The following is a 26,004-nucleotide window of genomic DNA, read 5'->3' on the forward strand; positions in this document are numbered from 1 at the left end:
GATTACATTCCATAATAAAAAAAGTAGTTTGGAAATACCTCCACTAAATACTGATTTTTTTTTAAAGACATTATTAACCTGAGAACTGCTAGGTTGTTTTTGTTTTTGTTTTCATGGAATAAAACCTTTAAAAATATAAACAAAAATCTTAATTATCTTATTGAAATAACTCACTTAACTTAGTTGATTTTTAACCTTATATTTTCCTGTGAATTTTGGGTATTTTGTTGTATTTTTTTGTAGACTTATTTATTTTAGAGAGTGAGCCCATGTACGAGTTTGAGCGGGGTCGGGGAAGGATTGGAAGGGCAAAGAGAGAGGGAGACAAGGAGACTCCCCAGCGAGTGGGGAGCCCAAGGCAGGGCTCCATCCCAGGACCCTGAGATCATGACTTGAACTGAAATCAAGAGCTGGACATTGAACTTACTGCACAACCCAGGCACCCCAAATTTTGATATTTTATAATGAGCACATAATTAGGGACGAAAAAACTAGGTTGATTCCATTTGGAAATAAACACATCCTTCAAAAGAATTCTTGAGACCTGGAGTCTTTGCAAGTGAGGACATTTGACTCTAGAAAGGACACCACCATTTGGGTTCCAAGATACTGACTGAGAAAGCAGTGGATGCTGGGTTGTTGGTTTGTTTTTCATTTTTGCATTTCAGTTCATTAAATATCTACTGAGTGGAAACCCCTTTCCTAGCTGCCCTGAGGTTACAAAAATGAACCTAACAAATTCCTCATCCTCAGAAAAGCTGGCAGTCTAGAAAGGAAGAAAACACATTCACTGCTACTTGAATACAAGAGTACAAGGTCTATGGTGGTGAGGACAACAAGAAGCCTAGAAGCATCACGGTGATGGATGGTGGTGCTCCGCTCCAGGCACTGAGGGGACAAGCCAGCTCAAGAAAGTTTTGTTTGAGAGGGTGGTAACATTTAAATGAGACCCCAAAAATGAGTAGAAGCAGCTTTTATTAGAAAGAGTTGGGGTGGCGAATAAATAAAATAGCGAAAGCAAAAGATGACAGTGGGAAAGTTTCAGGCACCTAAGAGTAAACTCAGGCAGCTGACTCTAGGTTGGGATTGGAATTATTTAACTTTGAATATTATACAGAGGAAGTTTGGTACCGATTTTTCTTAAAGCCTCTCATGTATTTGACATTTCAGAGGAATTCATATACCATGACATGAAATGTAGTTTAAGAAATAAAATAATGGCTTTATATCTGAGCCTCTGCTTTTTCTTGCCTTATATAAACATCAATTTTACTAATTAACTCCTGTCTGAAAAATCCAGCAGGTGTTAAACGTCATCACTTCCAAGTAGAGCAAATGCCAGTTCTATTCAGAGAAGGATTGCACGGCTGTCTCCTGGTCTTGCTCAATTCTGGGGTGGGGGGGATAATTAACTTGAGGGTGGTCTGGCTGCCCACATCATCAGTCACAAAGATTCCAACGAAGCAAGCCTTCAGAGGGGCAGCCTGGCAATAAATGACTAGTGAGCTACAGAGAGCCAGATGAGATGCTAAGACCAGGAGCCCTTGACCTGGGACTTGCATGGAAGCCCCAGAATCAAAGGCGTCTGAGGACTCGGATCACAAAAGTGGAGGCAAACCTCTGAATGAAGTGTACAGGGCGGGAGGCTGGGCTCATGGCAGGGAAGCTGTCATTAGCAAGGGCACCATCAGCCTGGGAGTCAGGACGAAAGGGCTGGTGCGAATCCTGGTCCACCTGCTCCAGTGTGGGAGAGGAAGGGCATTCTTCTCATTTTCCTATAACTCAACTGAAGCATGCATCCCTCTGGTGGCACAGGACTTTAGTCTCCATCTTGACCCAGCCTCTCTGGGACTTATGCGGGTCCAGGGTGTGGCAGACTCACCCCCGCACCAGGCTCCACCTGGGAAGGTTCTGTAGCCACCCCACCCCACCCCCAGCCACATGGACCTTGGAGAAGGTCGCCCTCTGGTCCTGGGGCAGCTCTACTCTCCCTCCTGCTCTGGCCAAGGCACACACACCCCCGTACCCTGAATTCTTTCCCACCTCTGAGGCTCAGGCTTTGGAAACAAGAGCCAAAGACTCTTGGGTGCATCTGCTGTTTAATCCACCGCACTCATCCCATCCCTCCGTGAGCAGGGAGGTGCAGCTCAACTGTCCTGAGCACTGTCCCCTCACGCCAGTTTGAAGGTATGAATTTGGGTTGTTCTTTTTGTCAGGTTTCACTCTACTCCAGGTGGTCTAGCCTTTTCCCTTACATGTGTATGTATGTATTTTTTAAGATTTCATCATTTTTTTGAGAGACCGAGAGCGCGTGCAGAAGGAGAAGGAGAGGGAGAAGCCTAACAGGGCTTGATCCCAGGACCCTGAGATCCTGACCCGAGCCAAAGGCAGATGCCAAACCAACTGAGCCTCCAGGTGCCCCTCTCCCTTACGTGATTACACACACGGAAGGCTTGCCGTTCCTGACAAAGTCCTGGGGAGAGCAGACGGTCCGTATTACAAGACCCCTGGCACGGCCTGCCCCCGTGTGCCTCTGTCGTATTGATAATTGCCACTTACCGAGGGCCCGCCACACTGTGCCAGAAAGTCTTCTAGACCCTTCACTCACATTTTCTCATTTAAGCTTCAGAACTGTGCCATGTGGCAGGTATAAGTATGCCTGATCCTCAGAGGAGTTTTAAAGCAGTGAACCTATTCGGTAGGACACTGTAATGATGGTTGGATCTGTCATACATTTGTCCAAACCCATAGATTGTATAGTACCCGAGTGAGCCTCAATGTAAACTCTGGGCTCTGGGTGGTAATGGTATGTCAGTGCAGGTTCACTGATTGTTACAAACGTCCCACCCTGGTGGGACATTCTTTTTTTTTTTTTTAAGATTTTATTTATCTATTCATGAGAGACACACAGAGAGAGAGAGAGAGAGAGGCAGAGACACAGGCAGAGGGAGAAGCAGGCTCCATGCAGGAAGCCTGACGTGGGACTCGATCCCAGGTCTCCAGGATCAGGCCCTGGGCTGACGGCGGCGCTAAACCGCTGAGCCACTCGGGCTGCCCCTGGTTGGGGATTCTGCTAGAGGGATGCCATGCATGTGTGTAGAGGGGAGGAGTTTGGGAAATCTCTGTATTTTCTGCTCAGTTTTGCTGTGAAACCAAAACTGCTTTGAAAAATAAAGTATTTTTGGGGGGGATCCCTGGGTGGCGCAGAGGTTTGGCGCCTGCCTTTGGCCCAGGATCGAGATCCTGGAGACCCGGGATCGAGTCCCACATCGGGCTCCCGGTGCATGGAGCCTGCTTCTCCCTCTGCCTATGTCTCTGCCTCTCTCTCTCTCTGTGACTATCATAAATAAATTAAAAAAAAATTTTTTTTAAGTATTTTTTAAAAAAAGAAGTTGAGAAGTTTGCAGGAGAAGGTTGGGACGGTGGGAAAGGAAAGTAGTGTCCTGAGCAAGAGAGAGACAAGAGAAGTGACGGCAGGCCTGCAGCTTTATGGAGGTCCCAGCATCAACCTGCAGAAAGTATCACTCCTTATTCTTTTCACCAATTTCCCTGGGTACCTTTGCCATGTGGGGCTCTCACCTGCCTCTGGTAATTCCTTCCCCAGCAGTCTGGCAGCTCCTCACACCTGGGTACTTGACAGGCTCTGGGTCCTCCTGGGAGCTACTTTCAAAGTCAGCTCTTCCCCAGGTTCAGGAGAGTCAGCAGTGTGTTACAGATTTTCCAAGAGCTGCAATTTACTAACAATCTTCCTTTGATGTTTAGGAGCTTGTTTGCAAATAGCAATCTTGACCAAGATGAATAACAGGTCGCTAGAGGTGAAAGAATTGTGATGGAGCCAAAGATGACAGAGGAAGCTTATGTGATCATACTACTAAGAATCTGGTAGGAAGCAAATGAGATGGAAAGTAAATTCATCCATGCACACATACACGATGAAAGTCAAATCCTGTTACTTAGGAACAAAATAATGTTATTTCTTTAAAAGATTAATTCTCCAGGATCGTGCAAATTAGTGGCTTGCTAAAGAATGTTTATAGAAAATTCATTATTCTTGAATAATGCTAGGAACTGAAATATGACAGCATTTGTCCTTTTTTCAATTAAAAGTTACATGGAAAATTCAAATGTGTCATTTTTCTCTGACAGACACTTCCCACCTTGTAAAAATAGCTTTTCTGTTGAAATAATGTCACATCAAAATGAGATTGACATAGTCTATAGCACTACCCTGTCTTTCAAAGCACTCACTTGGGACCTGTGACCACTTCTTTCTGGTTTCTCCCTTTTGGCATGAAAAAGTCTGTCCTGAGCCACCGTTGTGTTTTGGAAACAGATAACTTGTTTAATTTCACAGGTTCCCAGCTAGAGTAGAGCTTTTGCCTCAGGATAAAATGATACCTCACATCTCACCCTCACTTGATTTATATGAGATTTTGGATTTAGATGTAGTACTGGAATAAGATTAAGACTTTGGGGCTGTTGGGACGAGGGGGAATTTACTTTTCAATGTAAGGAAGACATGAATTCTAGGGATCCAGAGGGCAGAGTGTTATGGGCTGAACTGTGTCCCCCACCAAACTCAGAATGTCACAGAATGTGACCCTGTTTGGAGACTGGGTCTTTAAAGAGGTAATTAATGGGGTCATGCAGATGGGCCCTATTCTAATGGGACTGGAGATTAGGACACAGACACACAAAGAGGGAAGACCATGTGAGGACACAGCAAGAAGACGACCATCTGTAAGCCAAGGAGAGACACCTCAGAAGAAACCAACCTGCCGACACTTTGACCTTGGACTTGTGGCCTCTCAAACTGTAAGAAAATAAGTATCTGTTGCCTAAACCGCTAAGTTTGTGGTACTTTGTTATGGCAGCCAGAACAGACTAACATAGTTGGAGAGGGCCAGAAGGGAGGCTGGAGGACAGAGGGAGGGGCCTGCTATCAATCAGGTGTGAGTGAAAGGGTCGCAGGCCGCTTCCCCCACTGAGAACCCAGCCTTGTTAACCACCTGTATCTGTTACCCTGCACTGCAGCTGTAACAAATTACCACAGTTCTGGAAGTCCGAAATCTGGAAAGGGTCTCACTGGGCTAAAATTAAGGTGTTGGCGGAATTGTGTTTCTTTCTGAAGGGAAACCTATTTTCTTTTCCTTTCCCAACCTCCAGGCTGCATACATTCCTTGAGACACGGCCCTCTTCCATCTTCAAAGCTGGCTACCAATGTAGCATCTTAAAATCTCAGACTCCGACACTGACTCTCCTGCCTCCCTCTTTCTCTTATAAGGACCCTTGGTGATTACATTAGGCCCTCTCAGATAATCCTTGGTAACCTTCCTATTTTATTTTATTTTTAAAGGTTTTATTTATTTATTTGAGAGAGAACAAGAGAGAGAGCATGAGTGGAGAGAATGGTAGAGAAAGAAGCAGACTCTCCACTGAGCAGGGAACCTGACATGGGGCTTGATCCTGGAACCTCGGGATCATGACCTGAGCCAAAGGCAGGTGCCATCTGACTGAGCCATCCAGGTACCCCTAACCTCCTTATTTTAAAGTCAACTGATTAGCAGCCTTAATTCCATCTGCTATCCTAATTCCTCCTTGTCATATTACATAACATATTTATGGGTTCTGGGGATTAGGACATGAGCATCTTTAGGAACCCATTATTCTGCCTACCTCATACACCCTGGAAACCAGATAAGACAGTGTATGTCAACTATATTGTCAGGCAACATTGCTTATGGTAAAACTGTCCACTGATTGGTAAATTACTTAGGGACTGGAAGCAGCTATGAATGAACTTCAGATACCTAATATAGACACAATACTTTGGGCTTTCTCCAGTTTTGATGACTTTTTAAAGTGACATATCCCCATGGGGACCTGGAAGCTATTTTGAAGAGATACTACTTCTGTGGGCAGAGGTCTTTTGCACCAAGATGGACCCTGCCCCTCCCAATAAAGATCTCACCTCCTTGAACCGTGCTGCCACTTGGGAATTAAATAACTCCTGGATGCCATAGAAACTGCAGTAAGAACTACTAAAGGGCTCCTCATGAGATGTCCTGACACTGTCCTGCTGGCAAGCTGGGGCTTCTGGCCTTATCTTTTTAAATAGATTGGTCTATGTTCTATTATAATCATGTGAGTCTGTTTGCTCAATCCTTGGTGTTGTACTGGACTAATGTGGTTGGCTTTCATCTTGCAACCAATGAGGAGCTGTATTAGCCTGCTTTGGCTAACAAAACAAAGTACCACAGGGTAGACAGCTTAAACAAAATAAATTTATTTTCTCACAGATCTGAAGGCTGACATCCAAGACCAAAGTGTTTTCAGAGTTGGTTTCCTTTTGCTATAAAGGACGTTACTGGCATTTTTTATGAAACTTGGAGTCTGAGGATCAGATGATAGTGATGTATCAATGTAAACGTCCTGACTGATGGTGGTATTGTAGTTATATAAAGAGAATGTCCTTGTTTTCTGGAGATCATAGTATTGAGGAGTAATAGCGAGTCAAGTTGGTAACTCATGCTCAAGTGGTTCAGAAAAAAATTCCTGGTGATGTACTTGCAACCTTTCTATAAACTTGAGATTTTTAAAATTTTAAAAGTTTAACATCCTCTTTTTTTTAAGATTTTATCATTTATCTTAGATTGAGAGAGCACAAGTTGTGAGAGGAGGGGTAGAGAGAGAGGAGAGAGAGAATCCCAAACAGACTCTGTGCTGAGCATGGAGCCCAAAGCAGGGTCTGATCTCGCCACCCTAGATTATGACCAGAGCTAAAATCAACAGTCAGATGCGTAACCAACTGAACCACCAGACACCTCACATTAAGACCATTCTTAAAAAATAAATGAAGCCAATAAGCACATGAAAAGATGCTCAACATTGGCATCAGATGCTCAGTAGTCATTAGGCAAATGCAAATGAAAGCCACAGTGAGGTCCCACTTCACACCTACTGGGATGGTGATAATACCCTCCAAATGGAAAATAACAAAATTGGTGAGGATGTCAAGAAATTGGAACCTTCATACATTGCTAGTGGGAATGTAAAATGGTTCAAAAGAGGTACTCAGGAAAATGTATGTATGTGCATGTTCAAAACAGCAGTAATCAAAATAGTCAAAAAAAGTAATCCCAACAGCTCAAATGTTCATCAAACAAAGTATCGGCAGAAAATTGTGGTATATCCATACAGTGGAGTATTATTCAGTCATAGAAAGGAATGAAGCGCTGATATGTGCTGCAAAGTGAGTGTAATCCCAAAACATGCTAGTGAAATAAGCCAGACACAAAAGAGCACCTATTGAATTATCTCATTTATATAGCATGTCGCAAGAGGCAAATACATAGAGACAGAGAGCAGGTTGGTTGTTGCTAGGGACTCTGGGGAGAGCTGCTTAATGAGTATGAAGTTTTATTTTGGAGTGATGGAAATGTACTGAAATTAGGTAGAGGTGGTGTTTGCACAACATCGTGAATGTACTAAAAGTTCACTTCAAAATAGTTCATTATGTCAGGTGAATGTCACCTCAGCAAATTTATTTAGAAAGTCAAGTATTTCAATGTAAATGTTGTCTTACAAAATGGTAAGAGATAAAATGCAGTTGCCAGCAGCTGGAGTCCTTAGAAACAGTATTTCCTGGAACTGGTCTCAGAGGTTGGAACTGCCTCGTCTTCTTCAGCTAGCTTAGTCTGTCTGTCAAGACTACTATTTCCCAAGGGCACAGATAGGCCATGGCATTTGAAGCCCACATTAGGGGAAACCACCAGAGTGAGGGCAGAGGGCTGCCCTAGGAAACAGGAGGAACCTTCCTGGAGAGAGGCAGTATGTCCAGACTCCTGATAGGCCACTGGTTCTACTCTGCTCTGACACTGGAAGCTGCACCTGAACCCTAGCAAGATGGCTGAAAACTGCCAACGGGCGCAGAGGATCTGGCTGGGAGACGCAGAACTGCTTCTCCCCAAAGGGCGTGACCCACTGAATGTGTGTTGGCATTTTTGACTACATAGTTTGTGATATGCAGCGTACAGTTGAAACCTTGAACTACACAGGTTTGAGCTGTGAGGGTCCACTGGTGGGATTTATTTCTGATAAGTATAGCACAGTACTGTAAACATACTTTCTCTTCCTTATGTTTTCCTTAATAATGTTTCCTTTTCTCTAGCTTAGTTTGTTGTAAGGATATAGTATAAAGTACATATAAGATACAAAATAAGTGGGGGATCCCTGGGTGGCTCAGCGGTTTGGCGTCTGCCTTCGGCCTAGGGTGTGATCCTGGAGACCCGGGATCGAGTCCCACATCAGGTTCCCTGCACAGAGCTTGCTTCTCCCTCTGCCTGTGTCTCTGCTTCTCTCTCTTATGAATAAATAAATAAAATATTTTTTGAAAAAGATACAAAATAAGTGTTAACTATGTTACTGATAAAGCTGCTGGTCAGCGATAGACAATTAGTAGTTAAATTTGGTGGGGTCAGAAGTTATATGCAATTTTTGGTTGCAGGGAGGGTTGACACCCTAACTCCTACATGCTCAAGGGGCAGCTATATGTAAGTTCAGAGTCTGTATGGTCACCTCTGCAGGCAGATGTCTCCCCAAGAGCAAGCTCCACACTTTACCCATTGGCAATGGCCAACAGCCTCGTGTAAGACTGTTCTCCACACGAACTACATAATAGTTTGGTGTCTATAGTGACACAATAGCTCCTCTGTCACTTCCTCGTTCTGCAGAATTTCATTTTATGAAGCTTCAGGCTCAGTCCTAGCAATTTTGTGCCATTTGGTCCATAAAGAATAATTTGTTGTTTGGGGGTGGGTTTTTTTTTTCACTTTTCTCATTTTATTGGCCACAGGGGAAGGGGACTTCTCCCTGTCACCCAGACATGATCACTCAATTTCTTCAGCCACTGTGAGCTTGGACCCTGAGGGCCCCAGGGGCTGCCTAGGCATGCAGGGCATGCTCCCATCATCTCAGAGGAGCTCCAGATTGTTGTAGGGCATGGCCTGGTTGATCATGGTTGCATATTTGGCAAAGGGGCTGAGGGGGCCAGAATTACATCAGGGCCCCCAGTGGGGGGGTTGGCGGCCAGCACCAGCCTAGGCATTCTCAAGGAGAACAGCACATCTCCCAGCCATCTTGGTCTTGGCTGCGGCCAGTAATTTATTGGTTTTATCAGTATTGAATCTTTTATTTCTATAATTCTGAAAATACAGACTGAAGAGCAAAGAAACAGAACAGAGATGAGCATGGGGTCTCCTCCCTCTGCCCAGCCCTGCCATGCAGGTCTGAGCCAAGGCTTTCACCTGGCCCTGCCCTGTGACTCATGCTCCCACCTCCTCTGAGGCTTCCATAAGCCAACTTCTGGTGCCCCATAATAGTCATGAGTTACAATTCTCCCACTTCAGCTCAAAGTCACTTCTAAGCTATATCCCTGTCAGCCCGCCTGTCTGCTGGGTACGTTCTCTTTGGTGTCCTAAGGTCACCCTAAACGCAGACTACCCCACGTGAACTCACTGCACACATCTGCAAGCCCTTGTTTCTCTTCTTGAGCCTGGTGAGTGGCCTGACACCATCTCCTTGACCGTGGGCCAGGCGCCTTCCTTCCCCACCTTCCCCAACGTTCAAATCCTAATGTCATCCTCTCTATACTTCCATCCTAGTACCAACTTTCTGTCACCCTCCATCTCCTCTCCTTGCCAGAACTTCAACTGCACACAGAGAGTCTCTCATCTAGACTCGTGGAGCTTCCAAACTGGTCTCTTGCTTACCTCATTCACCTCTGGTTATGTCCACACTATGTTGAAGTGATCTTTCTAAAATGTAAAAGTGCTTAAATACCCTTCAGTTGATTATAAGTTTGCTTGATACAAGTCTCACCCTCTTAGAGTGGCATTTGAGACCCTCTGTGATCTGACCCCTACACTCCTGGGCTCCAGAAATAAAGAACGATGCAGTGCTTAGAGCATGTCAGGCTTGTTTGTGGTTTGTCTACCTTCACACATGCTGTTCCCTCTGCCTCATGGGCTCCTGGTCACTTTGCAGGCTCAGGTTGAGTATGAAGCCCTCCCACTCTTCCTCTTATCATCCTGCCCACCCCAAGAAGAATCCATCCTCTCGTTTTTGGCCCCTCTACCCTTCCTAGACTTCTGTGGTGACTTCTGGAAATTATGACTGCATATGCTGCTGTGAGATTTGTCTCCCACAAGATAGAGGGCGACAATCATGTATGAATCACTCTCATTTCTTCAGTGCTGTGCCTGACACAGTAAGAGTCAAATGAATGAATGAAGGGTGATCAACCTGGGGTTTTCATCATATTTTTTCTCCACTGATTAGCTACTTAATGACTTTGGGGAAATAACTGGCTAGACTTCAGCTATTTCATTGGTAAATTGGGGAAATTGAGATGGGTATAATTTATGAATTCTGTTGTATAGGCTGTTTCTCAGCCCATGTTCCTATCACCGTAGGATGAATTTCTCTTACATAGCCATAAAACACGATGCCATTCTCAGACCTTCTTAGAGAGGTGTTTTCTAACAGGTCTTACAAAGAGCAAAACTTATGTTGCTTCATAGAAATGATCACAGTCCTATAGCCACAATCTTTTGGTCATGGTCAGATTGGGTTGAATAGTGCCCCCCCCCCCATTCCTACCCACCTGGAACTTCACAATGTGGTTCTATCTGGAAATAGGGTCTTTGCAAATGTCATTAGTTAGAGGTTGTCCTGGATTAGGGAAGGCCTTATATCCAGTATATGGCTGGTGCCCTTGGAAGAAAAGGAGAGGACACAGAAACATGGAGGGGGAGAGGGGTTGTGTAGATGGGAGCAGGGATTGGAGTCATGTCTCTATAAGCAAGGAATGCCAAGGATTGCTGGGAGCCCCCAGATCAGGAAAAGAAAAGATTCTCTTCCTAATATTCTCAAAAAGGACATGGCCCTGCATGGTCTTAATGGTCCTAACATGGTCTTAATTTCAAACTGCTAGCCTCCAGAACTATGAGAATAAATAATAATGAGTTTTCAAGCCACCAAGTTTGTGGTAGTTTCTTATGGCAATCCTAGGAAGCCAGTACACTGGCCCAGCCACATCACCTCTAAATGGCCTCTTCATTGGTACAGTGACCCACACACTTCAGTAGAGTCGCCCTGAGAAAAAATGAAAAGTATCTCATTATATACTATAAGATCCCACACACAGGACTTGGGTCTTTGTTCTTCACTGTATTCACACTGGTCAATGGCATGGTCTAGTTTGAGTAATGAATGTTTAATCTGGCAGGCAGAAAAAGAATTTCATACTCTATGATGGCTGATATAAAAGCAACAGAGCACTTTTAGACTTTTTAGTGCTTGTTCCTGCCAAATAAAATTTTTAGACTATCTGCAAGGTCAAGGAAACAATTAGAGGATGTCTGGGGATAACCATGTAGATGAGAGAGTGGGAAGTATTAAGGGTCACATGGAAGATGAACCTGGGTTCTCTTTTTCTGTTTATTCTGCACTACCTTGTCAAATAACTAGTCAAATGCCCTTAAATATAACAGCTGGTCTGCCAACCTTCTCTAATTTTCTTGACTTTAGTCAGGGCCAGATAAGGAGGGCAGTCACCTGTGGCTGGTGACCAGCAGGCTCCAGCTTCGTTCAGACCAGAATACTCTTCTAAGAATCCACTTGCCCCTCAGGTCCGTTACAGCATGTGCCATGCTAAAAGTTCTTATTCTTGTGCTGGATTAGCCTCGGTGTGATGAACTGTTATATCAGGAAGATACTATCAGGCAATCAAGATGTAAACTGAGTAATGGAGACCCAGATAGTAAAATGCATCAAGATCAACTATCACAGTGTTTAAGTTGCAGAGTGGTTCAAGCTGGATGGGCATGGCCATGGCCTGTCCCAACTGAGGGGACCAAAGGGACAGAGGGGACCATGTTCCCAATGCAGCCCGGTGCAACAACACCTGATTTTCTGTTCAGGAGTCAGGATATTCAGCTCTACCCTGGCATGACTGTGAGAAAAAAGCAAGATTTCTCTTGGGAGGCTAAAGTACCATTTTTTGCTTCTACATGTACAGAAAACCTGGCCTTTGCTACTACAGTAGTTATGACTTTTCAGGTAAAAGATCTCTCCTCCAATCATGTCTCTTGTTTTGAAGCTCCATTATTGGGGGGCACTCTAGCATGTTTGACTGAATGCAGAAAATCTTTTTGGCAATTCAAAACCAATGTATGTTGAATAAATGATTGCTGTGAACACCAGGAGAACCTCTCCTCAGCTTTTATGCCCAAAGCAGTGCCACCTTAAGGGCTTACTATCTAACAGGATTTTGGATTTTAGGGTAAAAACAGTGATATCCTTACATTTCTACTTGTAGCCCCCTTAACCTGTGGGGATTGGACCAAAGAGCAAATCTGTATGATATGTACCGTGCAATGTTGGAAGTAGTGACTCAAGACCAAAGTGTGGCTAGTGATCCAGGGGTGTGTGCTGGGCTCTCTCTTCAGTGAGCTGTTTTGTGGGGACATGTGGGATCTGACAGGCCCACCTACCAGTCTGTGGCCATAAAAATTAAACCCCTAGAAGTGAACATGGCTTCATAAGGTGGAATCCCTCGCAGTAAATAATGCCTCATATTTGGTTTTCCAAATAGAACTTCTTAAATTTTTCTTGATACTTTTGTGTCAAGATTTGAACGTATTTTGAAGCTTTTATCATGAATGGATATTGAATTCTGTCAAATGCTTTTTCTGCATCTGCTAAAATGATCATATGATTTTTATCCTTCATATTGGTAATGTAGTGTATCATGTTGATTTACAAATATTGAACCATCCTTACATGCCTGTGGTAAATCCCACTTGATTTTGGTGAGTGATCTTTATAATGTATTGTTGAATTCAGTTTGCTAATATTCTGTTGAGGATTTTTGCATCTATGTTATCAGGGATATTGGCTTGTAGTTCTCTTTCTTTTTTAAGTCTTTGGTTTTGGTATGAGATAAATGCTACCTTCATAGAATGAATTTAGAAGTTTTCCTTCCTCTTCCATTTTTTTTTTTTTGAATACTTTGAGAAGAATAGGTCTTAACTCTTTCTTGAACATTTGATAGAATTCACCTGTGAAGCCATTAGGTCCTGCACTTACTTCTGTTAGGAGTTTTGATTACCAATTCAATTTCATTACTAATAATCTGTTCAGATTTCTTCCTGATTCAGTCCTGGAAGGTTGAATTTTCTAAGAGTTTGTCTATTTCATCTAGATTGTACAGTTTGTGTATAACTTTTTGTAGTTGTTTCTTATAATCCTCTGTATTTTTGTGATGCCAGTTGCAACTTCTCTGTCTGATTTTACTTATTTGAGTCCTCTCATTTCTTCTTAATGAGTCTGGCTAATAGTTTATCAGTGTGGCTCTCTTTTCAAAGAAACATCTCTTAGTTTTGTTGATCTTTTCTACTGGTTTTTGTTTGTTTGAGTCTCTATTTCCTTTATTTCTGCTCTGATCTTGATTTCCTTCCTTCTACTAACATGAACTTTGTTGGGTTGTTTTTTTCTTTTTTCTAGTTTTCTTCTAGTTCCTTGAGGTGTAAATTTGATTATTTCAGATTTTCCTTGTTTCTGTATAAACTTCCTCTTAGGACTGCTTTTCTGCATCCCAAAGTTTTTGGAATGTTGTTATCTCATTTTCAATTATCACAAGGTTTTTTTTTTTTTTTTTTAATTTCCTCCTTGATTTTTTCATTGACCCATTGGTTGTTTAGTAGTGTGTTGTCCAGCCTCTATGTGTTCCTATTTCCCAGGAAACTTGTGATTTCAGTTTCTTAGCATTGTGGTCAGAAAAGATACTTAAAATGAATTAAATGTTCTTAAATTTTTCAGACTTGTTTCGTGGCCTAACATGATCTATTCTGGAAAATGTTCCAGATGCTCTTGAAAAGAACGTGTATTCTGCTTTTTGGGGATGGAATGTTCTGTATGTATCTGTTAGGTCCACATGGTCTAATGTGTCATTCAAAGCCACTGGTTTCTGTGTTTTCTGTTGGGACAATCTATCCATTGATGTAAAAGTCCCCTACTATTTTATTGTATTACTGTCAATTCCTCTCTTTGTGTCTATTAATATTTGCTTTGTGTATTTTGGAGCTTTCATGTTGGGTGCATAGATATCTGCAATTGTTAAATTTTCTTGTTGAATTGATCCCTTTAACATTACCTAGTGTGCCTCTTTGTCTCTTCTTACAGTTTTGTTCTGAAGTCCATTTTGTGCAATACAAGTATTACCACTCCAGCTGTTTTTCATTTCCAATTCATGAAGTATCTTTTTATATCTCTTCACTTTGGGTCTACATGTATCTTTAGATATAAAGTCAGTCTCTTGTCGGCAACATATAAATGAGACTTGGACTTTTTATCCATTCACCTACTCTTTGTCTTTTGATTGGAGTATTTAGTCCATTTACATTTAAAGTAATTGTTGAAAAAAAATAATTGTTGATTGTTATGTTCTTATTGCCATTTTGTTTCTTGTTTTATGATTGCTTTTGTAGATCTTCTCTTTCCCTATCTTCTTCTCTTGCTCTCCTCCCTAATGATTTGATGACTTTCTTTAGTTTTATACCCAGATTCCTTTCTCCTTATTTTTTGTGCATTGTATTATAGGTTTTTGATTTGTGGTTACATGTGGTTTATATGTAACACCCTGCAGAGATAAAGCAAACCATTTTAAGTTGATGGTTGCTTAAATTCAAACACATCCTAAAAGCACTACGTTTTTCTCCCCACTCCATGTTTTATATATTTGACATTTGTTTCTCCTTCATTTTTTTTACTTCTAGTTATGGCCTTTTTGTTTCTCCTTAAAGAATGCTTTTATAATTTAATGCTTCTTAAAAGACCAGTTTAGTGGTAATAAACTCTTTTAACTTTTGTTTCTCTAAAAATTCTTTCTTTCTCTTTCGGTTCTGAATGATAACCTTGCCAAGTAGAATATTTTTGGTTACAAGTTTTTTCCCTTTAGCACTTTGAAGATATCTTGCCACTCTCTGGCCTAAAAACTTTCTGCTGGAGAATCACCTGCTAGTCTTATGAGCTTTCCCTTGCACTGTTTTCTTTTCTCTTGCTGCCATTTAGGTTGAAGGAGGGCAAGAAATGCCACCTGCCAGCACTTCCATTCTTGGAGAAAATTCCTACAGATCCCTGTCCCTCTGGCGCATACCCAAAAATTAGTCAATAAATCTCCTTCACATATAACCCAGGCACTTTTCAAAGTGCTGGTTCTCAGAGTGAGAGATTTAACAGCAGAGTCATGGTTGCCTTTAGCACTTCAGGTCTCCCAGAGCTAAGCCCTGTTTACTTTCAAGGCTAGATGTATCAGGACTTGTCTTCTTGGCAGTGCAGATTCCTGAGGCAGGGAGTGCCCGATGTGGGGCTGGAAATCCTCGCTCCTCTGGGAGGACCTGTGTGCCTGTGATATCCTTCCTGCTTGTGGGTCACCAGGCCTGGGGTGTGGTTCTTGATTAGAACACATCTCTGCCTCTCCTGCCTGTCTCAATGTGACTTTTTCTTTATGTCTTTAGCTGTGGAAGATCTGTTCTATCGGTCTTCAGGTCATCATCAGAGAGAGTTCTCTATGTGTAGTTGTAGCCATGGTGTGTCTGTGGGAGGAGGTAAGCTCAGGATCTTCCTGCTCTTCCATCTTCCCCTTACAATGGGTCACAATTACATATTACAAGAAAAGGAGGGAATGGGTTCAGCCCCACTTACACTTATTACACCATGACCATTACTTACTCGCCTTCTCCCCCTCAGACACTGAGCTCTGTGAGGGCAGGCAAGTCTCATTCCTCCTTATAGCTTCAGAATTTCTCATAGAAACCAACCTAGACCACCAGGTCAAGTCAAGTTCTTTGGTTATACACCCACTATGAATTGTGTGCCTCTGTGTATAAGAATACATTCATCAGCACGATTGTATGAAAATTATAGAGCAGACTATAAGCTCTGAGAATAGAGACTATGATCTTGGTTCCTCAAGGCCCAGCACCACACCACCAGCAAATATGTATGACTTCAAGTTATTACATTTCACAACTGGATGCTGAATTAGCTCCATTTCAGAATTGAAACAATAGGGGCACCTGGATGGCTCAGATGGTTGAGCATCTGACTTCAGCTCAGATCATGATCCCAGGGTCCTGGGATGGAGCCTCATATCAGGCTCCCTGCTCAGGTGGGAGTCTGCTTCTCCCTCTCCCTCTGCTGCTCCCCCTGCTTGTGTATGCACTCTCTCTCTCTCTCTCTCTCTCACTCTCTCTCTCTCTTTCTCTGTCAAATAAATAAATAAAATCTTAATTAAAAAAAAAAGAATTGAAACAACAGCAGTCATGGAGAATTAATTAACACCATTGCTATGAAGCCCTAGCTAGTTCTTTCATGCATAGGTGAATCGTGTTTATATGAACATGGACAGCGGGCCTGTCCTGGGTTAGTCCTGGGAACATAGACATTAGTAAAACCAGTTTCTGCCCTTGAGGACCTCCCAGCCAGCTGTGGCCACATGGTGGATCTTTCTAGAGTTTCACAATGAGATTACAGCATTTTGTTTACAGATGAGTATACTTTTTTCTGTTTGGGGGGCAGGGGGGCTTTTGAAAACATCATGGCAGCATATTTAGTGCTGTTAAGAGGCAGCGTTTTTCAGTAACAGATCAAGGAAGCCAATCAGGAGCTAGGTTCCTATTAGCACTAATAATTTGTCTCACTTTAAGAAACAGCAGTGAACCTGGGAAGGTACCTAAAGCTCCTCCTGGGGCCCAGGGCAAGTTGGTGGGTTGACTTCTGAAATATGCCCCAAGCATTGAATGGAAAATGCTATGCAGATGCCAAGTGGACAAGGAGAAATTAATAGTCTTTTTGTAATGTATGGTCTCTCCAAGAACTACCAGAATCAACTAAGTCACTGAAAGGAGCAGCATAAAAGCTGAGCGGGAGAGTGAATAACAGGAGGGCCAGGAGAATAGTGACTCTCCCATCCCCCACCTACTGACTCCTGTGTCTTCAATAAAGTCTCTTCACCTTGGGCTCAGAGTCCCTGCATAAAGTGGCAGTGGGCCCCCCTGCTCCAGCACAGAGCACCTCCAACTCTAATTTACACTCAGATTAAAATGCAGATTCAGTTCCAGGGGTTTGGGTGGGACCTGATTCTGTATCTGTAACAAGCTCCCAGGCTACTAAGGCAGGTGCCATCTCAGGCCCACCTGGATCTGTTGAGTGAGAGTCTGAGATCTGCATGAATCACACATACAGCAGAGTTTCACAAGCACCAGTATAGACACAGACTAGAGCCAGGTCTTTCCACATGTGGCTTGCACCTCAGGATCACCTGGGAAGTCAGACAGTGTGATTCGATGTGGTCTGGGGTGTGATCAGTGCATCTCACCTTTAAATGCCCCAGGTGATGCAGATGCACAGCAAAGTCTCAGAACCAACGGACTCGGACTCGGGCAGTGGTTGGAGAACTTGAGGTGTCAGAATCCCCAGGGGGCCCAGAAAGAAAACAGCAGCCCAGGGTCATGGAAGTGGAGGACAGCCAGGCCTTAGTGGTCTACTCCCCCTCCCCCGCCAGGGGTTCTGATAGCAGCTGGTTTAGGGGTCGCAGGTAGAGGTAGACCCTCCCACAATGGGCTGGGGAGCAGCAGGAGCCTGGGGAACGGTACAAGGGCTCTTCTCCATCCTATCAGCCCTCTGGGCAGCCAGAGCTGGTGCAGCCACTTGTGTCGATGGGTCTGTTGACCCCAGGGTGTGATGGAAAAGAATGAGATGCATCATTTCATTAAAAAACAAAAATAAAACCTGGGGTGTTCCTGAATCAACCATTTGGGGAGTGGTGGGGCTGAGTAAAGGGGCTGCTTCTACTGCAGGACTCCTCAGAGTCTTTACTGTGCTAGTGTGCTGCATGGCCCTCCAGAGGGAGGAGCAAAACAATGGCTGTGGCTCAAACTTCTGTTATGAGGGATCCCTTTTTCATGGAGCCAGGCAAGAGAATTTGCCACACAAAGCCTTAGACTCTAAGTCAGGATGTGTCCAGCGACAAAATATCTCATCTAGTCCATAAAGCAAACATCAGCGTCATCTGTGTATCGTCTGGTTCTCTCCTAGCTTTTCTCGTCCCATTTGTGGCATTTTTTAAAAGATTTACTTATCTGACGGAGAGAGAGAGAGCACACACAATTAGGGTGAGCTGCAGAAGGAGAGGAAGAAGGAGACTCCCCGCTGAACAGGGACCAAAATGTGGGGTTTGATCCCAGGACCTGGAGATCATGATCTGACCCAGAGATCATGACCCAAGGCAGATGCCTAACTGAGACACCCAGGCGCCCTCCCCCATTTGTGGCATTTATTACAGGACATTTGTGGGAAACTGTGATGTGACACCCACTCAGAGGAACGTTTTCTGCCTTTCTTTTAAGGATGAAGACACTAAGAGTAGAGAGCATTCTCCTGGGCACATCTGACTTTAGAACAAAATTAGATAACTGAAGGAAGCAGAGGTCAGGGCATGGAGGGGGACTTGGGTTGGTCTGACGGCTTGTTTACCAGCCCCACCCTCTCCCCCCAGGGCTTCATGTTTGTCCAAAGGGCAGGGGAAGACTCCTGGAGCCCTGCTTTAAAATCACCTGCTGAAATTAGAAACGACAAATACCCACCATTTGCTTCAACGTGGATGGAACTGGAGGGTATTATGCTGAGTGAAGTAAGTCAATCTGAGTGAAATAAGTCAATCGAAGAATGAAACAGTGTATGTCCTCATTCATTTGGGGAATATGAATAATAGTGAAAGGGAATATAAAGGAAGGGAAAAGAAATGTTGGGAAATATCAGGAAGGGAGACAGAACATAAAGACTCCTAACTCGGGGAATCGAACTAGGGGTGGTGGAAGGGGAGGAGGGCGGGTGTTGGAGGGGAATGGGTGACGGGCACTGAGGTGGACACTTGACGGGATGAGCACTGGGTGTTTTTCTGTATGTTGGTAAATTGAACACCAATAAAAATTAATTAAAAATAAAATAAATAAAATAAAAATAAAATCACCTGCTGAGGTGGCAGGCTTTAGGTTCTGCCCCTGCAGGCCAGCAGGCCTCCTCTCTAGGACTTACCTAGAGATGGTGGGGGTGAAGGAAACTCACAGTGGGGAAGTGCAGGACCCTCCGGAGTAGGCTAGGGAAAATGCACTGAGCACAACTTCTCACATCATTCCCTGAAGTCCAGCCTTTATTTTTGGGGCAGGGTCCCTGGGATTCCCCAAAAATGGATGCTATAGGGTGAGATGTTCAAGAAACCCCTGGGAGATGCGCCAATTGCCCCAGAGTCCGTCTCTCCAGAGGAGGGAGGCAACAAGCTATTTGTCTTATCTCTCTGTGGAGAGTCCCTGACTTTAAAGAAGGCTTTAAAGCCACCCGATCAAGTCATCTCTTCTGTGCTAAATGTCCTTTGGTTGGAATCAGCTTATTTCTAATATGCATAGGAATAATGTTAACCGTGGTCAATTCTGGGAAAAGGCATTATCACTGATTTTTATTTTCTTTACTGTAATTTTCTCTATATTCACATTTTTTCTACAATTGGTCTAGCTTTTTATAATAAGAAAAGACATCTAAAAGGTTTGTGTTTGGCAGAGGTTGGCAGGAAGTGGGATGGTGTGTGCGGCTGGGAGCAATGTTCAGACCAGGAAGGGCAGCCTATGGCCTCCAGATGTTCCTGTGTCAGATCAGGGCTCCTTTTTCTGCCTGTGGCTCCCCATCTCCCATGTGGCCTGATACGAGAGTCCGTGGGCTCACCGAGACAGCTGCTGAGTGTGGTGAGGCCACTGGGAGCTGGGTGGGCCTGGGGCACAGCTGGCTTCTGCCACACCTGCCAACCCAACTCTGGTTGTGCTTTCAGGTGAGCCTCAAAGGAGGATCCTCAAATCAGCCTCTCGTCTGACGACCATCAGCTGCTCCTGCTGCCACCAGCTTGTCCCCTGCCGAAGCCTGTCACTGTGCCGCCTCTCAGCAGGTGAGGAAGTGATGTGTTCTTTCCAAGAGTGGGTTCTCTCTGGAGACCAGGTGTCTGCCAGCGGTGCATGTGTGGGCCTGTGGGGAGGCTGGGCTGTCAGGGTCCTTGATGTGTGACCAGGTCCTCACACTCTTTCTTCTAGCAGCTGTTCCCATCCTGTCACCCTCTCCATGTTCCACAGCAGACCTAAGGCCCTTATGAAGTCTGTATTACAAGTTGCCCGCCACCTCACATCATCCCCCATGTGAGTGGATGTGCTCCCTGTTGGGGGACATGGGAGAGGAGAACTGAGCCATCTCCATGTGCTGCTGGATCTCCACTGGGAAACCAAGCTGTGTACACCTCGCACTGCCCATGCCCCCCACCCCACTCTGAGTTATGCACAGGGCACAGCCTGTAAGACTTTCCCTGTGAAACCTGTCTGTGGGTGAGTAGGTTCCCGTGTGCCCAAGAAGAAAGGACTGTCTGACCTGGGCAGTGACAGAGCCCCTGCTTGGAGCAGCTGGCTCAATTTCCCTTCTGTCTCATCTTCTCAAAAGCAGAGAGGCAGAAAAAAAAAAAAAAGCTGAGAGGCGTGAGTCAGTGTGCATGGTTAGCTTCATTCCATCTCTACTTTGTCCCTGCTGCCATTTTTCTGAATGGGTCAAGTTGGAGTGTACATCCACACTTATGCATGTGGAGAGACATCCATTGGTTCATGTGCAAGTACAGTGTCTGGATAACCTCAAAAGGGCAGAGATGTTATTCAGGTGGAACCTAAGAGCTACCTGGCCAAGTTGGGGGGAGGGCCTCATGAACCTTCCTGCAGGTCATCGGTTGCTGTTAGCTCCAGTTGGCAAAAGTGCCAGTTAGTCTCCCTGCATTGTCTTGCCTCCTCCCCTGCCATCTCAGTCCCAAGTTAGGTAAAGTTCAAGATCCTTTGAGGGATGAAGTCTGTCTTGGGAGAGCAGGATAGACCAGGTGAAAGGGGGATACCCTATTCTTGCCCCAAACACCTTACTAGGCCCAAGAGGGGTGACAGGCTGGGAGCCACACTAAGGAAATGCCTCCTTCCACTTCCACGAAGGAGCTCAACAAAATCAAGTTACTTACTCCCTGAATATGTTTCCTCATGTAAAAAGTAAGAGGATCGGACCTGGACCTCTAAGTTCCCTTCCAGTGTTACCATTCAGTGATTCGGAGCCTGGCTACTCAATGTGTGGCTCATGGACCAGCAGTACTTGGGAACTGAGTAGAAATGCACACTCTTGGACCATACCCTAACCCATTCCATCAAAACCTATGTTTATCAAGATCCCCAGGGATTCACACACTGATTAAATTTTTAAAGGGCTGATTTAGAGAGTCCTGAAAATGCAAGGAATAGCTCTCAAGGTAATTTGGTGAACACAAAGGAACAATAGAGTAGAAGTGATTGACAGCCAGCCATGGTTCTCCACCTGTGGCCTGTGCCAGAATCACCTCAGGAGGTTGTGAACTACAAATGTCCAGGTCTGGGGTGGGGGTCACAATTCCGGTCCTGGGTACCTGTGCTGTGCAAAACCTTACCAGCCACTTGGATGGAGACAGCACATGAACATACAGATATGAAACCATTACGGGGTCACTGATGACTCCTGTAAGAGGAGGTCTGACAGGGCTGAGGGGCAGCAGAACAGACAGAGGAGGTGGAATGGAGCAGGCTTGTCATCCTGTGTCCCATGAAGAGTGCTCTCTCCTTATTTTTGGCATTTCCATGATGTGCTATGTAAGGGGTCCTTTCATGGGCATCTGTAGTTATCCCTTCTTTCTTGAGTAAGAGCAGAAATTAGGAGGAATGAAGGTTTTTTGTTTTATTGTTATCTATTTAAAGGTGATGAAAAAGACATAAATATATTTTTATATGCTGAGGAGAGGGTACCCAGAGACACCAACATTACAGGAGGAAGAGGGGTGAGTGATAGGGCAGAGCCTGAGGAGGATAGGCCCACCAAACGTGAAGTATCAGCCTTGGATGAGGAGATTCTTCTAGCCAAAGTGCCGGAGGACCTGACAGATGTGGCCTAAACTGTGAAGAAGGTGTTCTCCCAGGCTTGAGGATCAGAGGTGGACTGTCCAAGGTACATCCAGCTTGGGGCTTGGGTGGGTTGCCCTGCGCATTCCCCAGTGGCCAATATGGCAAGACTTATTCAATAAAGGCAGCCAAAGACAAGACTTCTCCTCGTGAACCTTGACAAGGAAGGAAAATGAGGGGTGACTGGGGAAAGGGGTGGGATAGCAGGCAGCTCTGAGGACTTGCAAAGGCTGACTGTATGTAATGGCACCAGTGCCAGTACATGGGTGGTTTCTTCAGCATCACCTTGAAGCCCTTTTATGTGAGTGGAGCAGGGACAGTGTTGTACTGATATGGCAGAAAAGACACAAGTCTTGAGAGAAAGTGAGTGGCCATGAGTTGGATTGTCCACAAGGCTGACCATGGCACTGTGTGGCACTGGGGACATGGTACTTTGAGGCTGAGAGGGAGTAAGGGAGTGAGTGAGGAAGGCTCGGAAGTTTGTGATCAGAGGTGCTACTGCAGATGTGGACAGACATGGTCTGGAGGGGACCCAGGAGATATAACCAAGGAGGCGGAGGGGCTTCCAGAGAGGATGTGGCAGGGCTAAGAGTCCCTGCATCTCAGATGTAGGAGTCCCCACCCTACCAGCTTATTCTGTCTCTGGGACACAAGAAGCCAGACCTGGCAAAGGGGGATCTTTTCCAATATTAAGCAATCAGCCAGAGTTCTCTCCCTGCGTTGAAGAGTGGAGTATGTTGAAAATGTGCGCCTCTTTATAAACAGGGGAAGAATGAGAAAATAGTTGGGTGGGATCAGGGTGCTCTCAATCCAGGGGCTGGAGGGAGGGAAAGCGCTGCTCCAGGTTTGGTGAGGCTCTGGCTCTGCTGGTAACATTTCCTGAAAGTCATGCGTCCTCCCACTTATACACCCTCACAGCCACCCCCACAAACAGTGCAGAGCCCCCCCATCTTCCTCCCCCAGACTTCCTTCTTTACTCCTGCTGACCCTGCCCTCAGCTGCCTTCTCCTCAGCCATCCCTGTGCCCCCCTTTCAGCGACCTCCCCAACTCCTAAAAGCCCAAAGCCAATGATGAGGAAAGAGAAGGATGAGTTCTGGAATGGGAAGGGAAGCTTAGGATCTGAGGGCAGTGATTTTTGGCTCCTCTTTGACTTCCATCAGGCCGCAGAGGGTTGGGAACTAGACTATGTCTCATCCTTCCCTTTGCATGGACACACAGGCATATGGGTGTACATAAACATTCACATCCATAGAGGCACAGCCACGCACACATGGTTGGGCACAGGGCAGTCACCTCAGGCAAAAGGACACACACACAGGGACATATATATACCTGAATACACATGCAGAAATGCACGCACGACTCTCCATGGTGGGGTGTAGGAGACCCCAGGGTTTCCAAGCCCCAACTATTCATGATTCTCCTTCTGTCAATGAGTAGAAGTTCCCAACCAAGACAGGAACACACACCTACTAGACTCTGATTTAGGCAGCTTCTCTGTATCTTATAATAAGAGACTTCAAAAAGTTGCATCTGGGCATGTGAAGCCACCACCATGTCTCACCTGGACCACAGAGTTTGCACATGTGTGAAAACCCCACAGAGCGTGGCCTGTGCACCAACATACGGCTTAGCCTCCTCATGTTTCCCTGTGTGCCTTTGGAAGCTACTGCCCCCTGTGTGACCCATTTTCGGCTCTCAGACTAAATGATTAGGCCCCTTCCAAATAGTTTGTCATTAGACGGGGGCAACTGAAACCTACGGCATCTATGTGGAAATCTATGGTTGCTTGTGGAACAGTTAGCATTACACTGTTCTTTTCTTAGTCGTGTGGCATGATTCCATGTCACATCAGGGAGAATTTCTTGCTTCTTCTAGAAAAAATATATCAATGCTTGGGATAGGGGTGTGTGTGTGTGTGTGTGTGTTATTGTTTTAAAACAAACTCCCAGCCTAGAGTCTAAGATTTTTGGAATTAGAGCAAGTTAAAATTAATAATAAAGCAATTATTTTCAGGGGAAACAGTACTTACAGGGGTAGGTTGTTGGGGGGCCATTTGAAACCATGTAAAGAACCCTCCTTCGCTGGGCTTCAAAGCTTTGAGTCTGGGTTCTAGATCTGCAGTTTGGCTGTGAGATCTTTAGCTATTGTCTTAATTTCTCTGAGTTTTGTACTTTCCTTACTTACAAAACAGAACTTAATATGTTTTGCAACTTTAGAGGCTCCTAGAAGAGTGAATGAACAAACGTGTAGGAAAATTATTTGTTCCTAACAAAGTACTACACAGAAGGGACACCTGGGTGGCTCAGTAGTTGAGTGTCTGCCTTTGGCTCTGGGCATGATCCTGGTTTGGGGATTGAATGCCCCATCAGGCTCCCTGTAAGGAGCCTGCTTCTCCCTCTGCCTATGTCTCTGCCTCTCTCTGTGTCTTTCATGAATAAATAAATAAAATCTTTAAAAAAAAGTACTACACAGAAGTCAAGGTGTTACCAATGGTCACAGGGGTAGCAAAGTACCACTGGGGCCATCAGGTGTCTTCCACTCCCTCTACCTACAGCTGAGAAAGTCTTGCTAAATGTAAATCTGAGGTCACGCTTCCCTCACTCTAGTGAAACATTTCTTTCTCTGGTCCCAGGAGGGCTCACATACAAATGCTCCCTGGTTCAGACAGAGAAGCTGTAGGGGGCATGAGAGGGGATCAAGGTAAGCCAGAGTCCTCCTCACCTTGGAAGCAGCACTTCCAGTTCTTCACCTTTGCTTGTTTCAGGGGCAGCAGGATGAAAGAAGTCATGTCCAGCAACAGCACCACTAGCATCTCCCAAGCCAGGAAGGCTGTAGAGCAGCTGAAGATGGAAGCCTGTATGGACAGGGTGAAGGTAAGCATGCACGAGTCAGCCTTACCCTCTGACTAAAACCCAGCTCACAACACTCCTCCTGTTTCCTTCTGAGAGTTAACACGTCACCCAGCAGAGCCGCCAGCCAACCTTGGCAGCTGTAACATTTACAAATGAGGGTTTGCATCCAAATTCCAAGTGTGCTCAAGGATTCAAATGATGCAAAATACACAGTGTGCATGAATTCCGTAAGGAGTTGCCAAAAATAGACTCATATTCATCCCAGCTCTATTTAGCTCTGTTGTCATGCCAATAAGCAAGAGGGTTTAACAGCGAGATCAGTCATAGTTTTCCTGCCCAATCCAGTGACGTCAAGGTTAGGCAACGTTGGGTATTTTGACAGGGATGCTGTTGGGAGTGGAGCATTGAACCGTGCACTGTGTTCGTCAAATGTTCCTATGGGAAAAGTGAAGAAAGGTGCCAGTCATTTCCCACCATGTTCTTTCGCTGATGAGTGTAGATCTCTTCATGCTGGGAAGGCTGAGGCAAGATGAAATCACCTAGTCTCCAGATGCCACTTACGAGCAGGCAGGGGGCCAGGCAAAACATGTGGCCCTGAAATGCCATTTAGGCTCATCAGCTGTGATAGAGTTGGAACCCCATCAGGAGCCTGACAGCAGGAGTCTCAAGTCCAATGGGCCTTGGGCACACAGAACCAGGGGTCTTGCCCAAGCATCTGGGATTCAAAAAAGACAGATTGCATGGGGGCAGTGGGTGCCTCCTAAAGCCTCCTGCTGGCAGAGCAAACAGGCTTTCCCGGGCTTCCCATCGCTGAGACCTGCCTTCATGCAGAAGTTATGGCCAGAGAGCACCAGCTCCTGCCTCTGTCAGGACAGTCATTCCCTCCCCTGAGGCTTTAGGGTTTCCAGCTATCCAAGGTGACAGTAAGCATGCACAGTGACATAATGATATATGAAGCAAGGAGGGGATGCAGTGTGATACACATTGGCATGAGTATGCCAGTTGTACTCAGGATCTCCATCTTGCCTGTATTGATACC

At 45.0% G+C, this 26,004-nt stretch overlaps 1 protein-coding gene across 4 annotated transcripts in view; it reads left to right on the forward strand.

Annotated features, from left to right (window-relative positions):
* Positions 1-26,004, forward strand: part of GNG4 (G protein subunit gamma 4) — a 79,971-nt gene that overhangs the window by 23,025 nt on the left and 30,942 nt on the right. For 2 of the 4 annotated variants that reach the window (XM_072755927.1, XM_072755924.1), the window contains exons 2-4: positions 18,620-18,754; positions 19,943-20,056; positions 24,878-24,986. In XM_072755927.1, the coding sequence (XP_072612028.1) occupies positions 24,888-24,986 (99 nt within the window). In that variant the 5' untranslated portion in view covers positions 18,620-18,754; positions 19,943-20,056; positions 24,878-24,887. The remainder of the gene's footprint in view (positions 1-18,619; positions 18,755-19,942; positions 20,057-24,877; positions 24,987-26,004) is intronic. The other 2 variants (XM_072755925.1, XM_072755926.1) reach the window with 1 other exon arrangement.

The sequence above is a fragment of the Vulpes vulpes genome, chromosome 4 (genome assembly GCF_048418805.1).
Source record: "Vulpes vulpes isolate BD-2025 chromosome 4, VulVul3, whole genome shotgun sequence".
In the NCBI taxonomy this organism is placed as follows: Eukaryota; Metazoa; Chordata; class Mammalia; order Carnivora; family Canidae; genus Vulpes; species Vulpes vulpes.